Raw genomic sequence first — 6,000 nt, 5'->3', positions numbered from 1 at the left:
AAAAAAAAAAAAAAAAAAAAAAAAAACCCAAAATGAAACACCAACAAAACAAAACATGCACACCTGGAAAGACTTGAGCTCCTTGTTTTTGGTCCTATATTCTTAATTCCACAGAGCTGAAAAATAGCCCAATTAAAGAACAAATATTTTTCCAATTTAAGTTGTGATTTGCTTGCACAAAACTACAAATGCAGGCTGCAAAATCAATTTTTCCAGTCCAAAGTGTTATTTTTGCTTGATGTGCTTTAACAATGGGATACACTTTGGGACATAAGAAACTTGTTGGGTTTGGGGTTATACCCTCAACCTCCCCCCTGCACAAGGAATCATGTGCTACTTCTGGAGAGAAGCCATGATATTTGAACCCTGCTTGCAGTAAACTAGGCCGTTTCTGTGAAGGATATTCAACCAAAACAAGGATGTTCAGTTCCTGCACAAATCATACAAAAGAGGCAAGCCATGCAGGAATGGACGTCTTAATCCCATTAAGCTTGAAAGTGAAGCTTACCGAATGCTCATCCTCCTCTTTCACTTCTCGTTTGCGCTTTATCCCCACTATGATCGGCTGGTCCTCCTCTTTCAGGCTCACTGAAGGAGATGTAGAATTGCTCTTCAGAGGCAGAGAGAGGAGAAAGAAACACGAGTTAATGCACAGGAAGTCTCGGCAAGAGATGGAAACAGGTCCGGAGAGTCGATCTCCTCCTGAGCAGAGCACAGCTGGACAGAAAAATCCCCCGAGGCAGCATATGATTGTTCTCTGTGCTGACTCCTTGCTTGTCTATGCAAATTCAAGCTGCCAGTTTGAACTGGGAAGGGCCACCCTAGCCTGGGGCCAGGCTACCTGGAGAATCGCCTCCTTCCAGATGTACCTAACCAGACCTCAAGATCTTCTACATCCATCCCCTTGTGGGAGGAGGTACAGCAGAAGGGCCTTTTCGGTGGTGAGTCCCTCGTTGTGAGATGAGGGCCCTCTCAAAGAGCCACCCCCACCCCTCGAAGTGCTAGCCCCACAGTCTGGAGGGCCAAATCTAGATTTCTCAGCCTCTCCCACATCTGGGGGTTGCTTGGGAGATAGAGAGCCTTGGAGAATTTCTGGCTTCTTTTTCTCGGCATCGCCCGGGCCAGAGTGAGAAGCCAGAGAAGGAAGCAGGTGGAGAGGTGGAAAAGTCTCTGGAGTTCTGGCTGATGGGCCCTGCCGGTAAGTAGCTTCCCGGTAAGTGCTCCACCATGCCTTTCCTCGAGGCTGGTCACCTGGTGCTTACCTTGCCATCTTTTTGGCAGCTTCTTTCCACCCCCACCCCCTCCTCGGCCTTTAAAATTACTTAAAGCATTTAGGCACACAAAATTCGGGAATGCCGCTGAACAGACGTGCGCATCCCGGGTTTTGTTTGACTGGATTTCGTTCTTTCATTTTTGTACTTGATCACATACAAAGTTTACTGGAAGCCCCTGCAAGGATATTGGTTGTCCGGCAGTGAATCGATATAGGAAAATAAGCCATGCCCCGATTGGGCGCCCCCTGCATAATTTGGATAGACATGTCTATTTTACAGTCACAACTGGATACAGAACTGGATACGAAACTTCCTTCAACTATCCACTTGCTTTCTTGCCTGCCTTTCTTTCTTTTCTTCCTGCCTGCCTGCCTTCTTTACTTTTAAAAAACAAGTTTCTAGCCCTGATGAATGTGAAGATAAGTGATTCTCAGACCCTTGACTTTGGCAGCCCCAGATATATTTGTTTACGACTCCACATGACTGCAGAGCAGTCAATGATGCGAAAATGGATAACAAAGGGATTAAGATCTTTAGGGTATCCGTTTGGGGAAGGCTGGATTCCGGGAAGAACATGCAGGCATTTCTACTCAGAAGTTGGTCCCACCAAGTTCAGGAAGGCTTACTCAGAAAAGAGCAAGAACATCCAAATCTGGCGACTTTCCAAATCTGGGTGGAAAGTTGTTGGATTTGGAACCTATGTTGCTTCTATCCCTCCTTAGAAAGACAGAGCTGGCACAAACCCTGGGAATGAAGAAAGAGAAAATGTGCAAATGTGTAAAAGCAAGGTTTGGATGGCAGAATCCTGTCGGAGAAAGAGGATGGAGGTGAAAAAGGGGCTACATCCCACTTTGTTGGTAATCTGTTCTTCTAAAATGAAAAGGAGATGGGAAACGCTCCATCACATGGAACTTCTAGGTGGGAATTCAGAATTGATCCATTAAAAATGAGGAGTGCATTTCTAATACTGAGTGAGCCAATTCCTACCCCTTCCATCTGTTGCAAAGAATTAAAATTAGATATGAAAAGCCTCCAGGGCACAGGGAGCAAATGAATTTGAGCAGGCGGGCCCTTTTGGAGCTGGTGCCCGACACACACAGAGTGTTTGTACAGTGGCTGAAATTAAAACAGCACTTGAATAACTGTGGTTCTGCCCTGGAGTTGCAATGAATCTTGGTCCTGCCCCTTTGGGGAGATAATGAGGCGAGACAGGAGTGGAAAATCCCCATCAAAGGCAAGCCCAGCTGTTTACTTCCAAAGCCTTAACTGATGCGCTGCTGGAAAGGGATGCAGCTGGACAAAAACGGGCCTCTTAAAGATGATTAGCAGCCACAGTGTTTCAACACCAGTCGCCACAACCCCTGTGCAGAGCATTCGAACCCTTTCACTGAAGAACCTGGTAGACAGGTGTGCACAAATCAAAGCATGCAGTTGCAAGCCTTTATGACCACAGTCCCTTTATTTACACTCATGAGAACTAGAATCTTACTTCATCTTTCAGGGAAAGGCCATAGATGAGGGGACAAGACTGGCTTTGCTTTCCAGAGGTCCCATCTCAAAGCAGGGTAGGGACAAACTGCCTGAAATTCTGGAGAGCTGTTACCCAGATGCTTCCAGGTAAAATTACAGGTGTGTAATAAAATTACCTGGAAGCCAACCAGAAAATCTCCAAGCAAGGTGGGTGGACGCATTTGTCAGCTAGCACAAATGCAAGGCAAGGGTCCCCCCAGGGCCGTCTTAACAGTATTATGGGCCCCGGGCAAAGCAGTGTACCGGGGCCCCTACGACAACTACAACTACTGTTAATTTTGGAAGGTTTCCCATTTCCCAAGGGTTAACACACACAGATTAGTATGGGGCCCACGGGCATGTGTTATGATGGCCCTGGGTCCCCCACACGGCCCTGACCACTTGAAAAGTACTTTCAGCTGAAAGGAACTGTGTGTGTTGCTTTCTCTTGAAACTGTGTTGATGCAGAGCAACCTGAGGTGCTACACAAGGTCGAAGGCAGAAGCCCTTTGCTACGCACAATGCTTTGCAAGCACACAGGTGAGTCCCTCTTTACCACAACTGATGAATATCGCCACATCTGTCTGGGACATATGGCTAGACCAGAGAAGGTTTTTGTCCAAACAAGGTTGTCCTTCACCCCGATGTTGTTCAGGACATCTTAGTTTTAATTACATAGAGACACAACAAGGTCTATTAATCCCTCGAGTTTTATGTTTCATGTTTTTAAAAACACTGGGATTATCTATGAGGCTGTCTTGAATTCCTAGTTGTTCCTCTCTTGTTGTTCTGCCTGAGAAGAAAGTTGGAGTCCATGAAGTGCATTTTTGGGTCAGATCAAAGATCAGACCGCTCTCCGCACCCTGTTTCACCACAGTGGCCCAAACATTCTTCTGAGAAGCAGAACAAGAAGGAAGCAATCCCCACTCCGCTGTTGATTTCCAGCAACTGATACTCGGAGGTAGACAGCCTCTAATCTTGGAGGCTCCCCAGATCAGAGATCTGCAGCCTGTCTCCCTTGGTGGGCTCATGTCAGCTTTGGAGAGCATGTCCTGGCACCCTCACAAAATGGGGCAGGCTCGCCCATTCCTAAAATGCTTACTCAGTGCCAAGATGCTTCTTCCAAAGGTATTAAACAGAAACCAAAAACAAAAAAAAAAAAAAAAAACTTTTCTGCGAAGCTAAGCATGGAGGGGGGGAGGCGTTCTCCAAAATACAAACCAGACCTTTGAACCCAAATAAGTCAGCACTGGAGGGCAACAGCCCCTTTGCCACATGGTAAAAAATAAAATAGAGACTAGGAAGTGTACAGACCCAGCGGGCATCTGTGGCCGCCCTGGCACTGGCTCATCTAGATGCCATTTTGCACAGTAGTCTCTGACATATTCTCTCACCCCCGCATTTATCTAAGTCCTTTTTTTAAAAAATCAAGCTAAGTTTGCTGTGGCTACACTTTGCAACCGCATGTTGCAGAGCACGGAAAAGTGACGCTATTTTTAATTCTAACCCAGGCTCCAAACACCCCTTTCCAGGCTCTTTGGTGCCCTGGCATTCAGCAGCGGCATAAATTTGTACACAGTTGCCCAATTTTTAGTACATCCAGATCTCTGTTTTCTCGGGCACCCAGATTCCACAAACATTTGCCAGTACAGATGCTGGAAGGGCAGGATGGGAGAAAGCTGGTTGGTCAAAGAAGGACCTTGGAGCCTGAATGGCTCCCATGCAATGTGGCTGCGAAAAGCGTGAAAGCCATCATCAGTGGCATTCAGTAAAAGCATTTGGCAGGTTAAGGCAGGGCCTCTTTGTGAAGGTCTCTAAAGACCCCCTCTGTCATCTAAGTTTATGCACGTGCTTATTTTACTTCTTGGCTGGGCCTTTTTCGTTTCATTGAGTGCATCTGAATGCTATTTTATTTCATTTTAAAAGGTTTTCAGTGCTGTTTTATGTATTGCGTTTTTCTACCCTGTTGTGAACTCCTGAGACAGTTCTGGCAACAAGCGGTACAGAAATGTTGGGTCAAAGGGGGAATGTCAAACCAGGAGGGTATCCAGAGAAGGGCGCTGGTGTGGGAAGGGTTTGGAAGTGAAGCCTTAGGAGGGGTGATGTGAAGAGCTGGTGCATTTAGCTCGGAGAAGGAGATGCAAGAACAGCCATCAAAGATCTGACAGCTGTCTTGCAGATGCGGGAGCAGACTTTCCGTGGCTCCAGAGGACAGGAATACAAAAAGCCACCTGAATGTTGCAACCCAGGTAACTGCATGATTGGCTTCCTATTTTTTTTTAAGAGGCATGGTCTAGATCTTAGGGCTGAGAAGAAACATGCATATTGGCAATTTATCAGTTTATTGCATGCATATCTTATATCATTCCTTCAATGAGTTTTGTTCCTTCCCTGTCCCAGAAACCTTACAACAATCCTGCCAAACACATTAAGGCATGGGGGAATTCGAATCTGGCTCCCTTTCTTTCTACTCCAGCATGTCCAACAACTCTGCTGCTTGCCCTCAAAGGAAGCCAGGAGGATTCTTTGTAGGTCTTTGTAGATTTGTAGGTCTTTGGGTGTTTGTTGCAGATTATGATTTTTCCACATGATGAATGGCAGTGTATGAAAATTATGCAAACATGTCTAAGAAGTACATTGCATGTCACCCAAAGTTACAAAACCAAGGGGAGTTGTGCAAGATGATGCTTGTGAATTGTACAGTTGCAGAATTCAGTAGGGCTGCAGGTTGGGGGCGCAGACCCCAGGCTCAACCTGCAACAACCTGTAGGGTGGGAAAGGACCCTGGCAAGCTGCTTCCAGGATTCTCCTAGTCCTGACTCAGCAAAGGCAGCTTCCTACATTCTTATTCAAATCACCCTTTCTGTCAGAACCATGAGGACTAGGAGCATCCCTTATTTTTAGGGAAAGGGTGGAGCTCAGTGACCAAGTGCAGCTTTGACAGGGAATCCCTGCAAATACGAGCAACCCCCCTCAAGCAGTCAGAGTCACTCATTTCTAATTTAGTGCTACTTACCTGGCTTACATTAAGCTCTGGAAGCAGGAGGTAATGCCAACCAGCAGCCATCCCAACAATTGGAGAAAAAAGAGAAGAAAAAGGCAAACATTTGATGATATTTGTAATCTGTAGTAATTCTGGAGTTAAATATAACCAGAAAAGTTTTGTGCAGGCAGGGCTGTTGCATGAATGCAAGTTTTGCAGTCTAGGCCCAGGCAG

At 46.1% G+C, this 6,000-nt stretch overlaps 1 protein-coding gene across 1 annotated transcript in view; it reads right to left on the bottom strand.

The window, feature by feature from the left end:
- LOC123035353 (transducin-like enhancer protein 2) overlaps positions 1 to 6,000 on the bottom strand; it is a 36,505-nt gene that overhangs the window by 15,394 nt on the left and 15,111 nt on the right. Inside the window, exon 7 of the mRNA XM_044453428.1 lies at positions 509 to 610. Coding sequence (XP_044309363.1) covers positions 509 to 610 — 102 coding nt within the window. The remainder of the gene's footprint in view (positions 1 to 508; positions 611 to 6,000) is intronic.

This window comes from Varanus komodoensis, unplaced genomic scaffold (assembly GCF_004798865.1).
Source record: "Varanus komodoensis strain SLA01 unplaced genomic scaffold, ASM479886v1 scaffold79, whole genome shotgun sequence".
Lineage (NCBI taxonomy): Eukaryota > Metazoa > Chordata > Lepidosauria > Squamata > Varanidae > Varanus > Varanus komodoensis.
The sequence above is the reverse complement of the archived record's forward strand: the minus strand, read 5'-3'. Positions and strand labels throughout refer to the sequence as shown.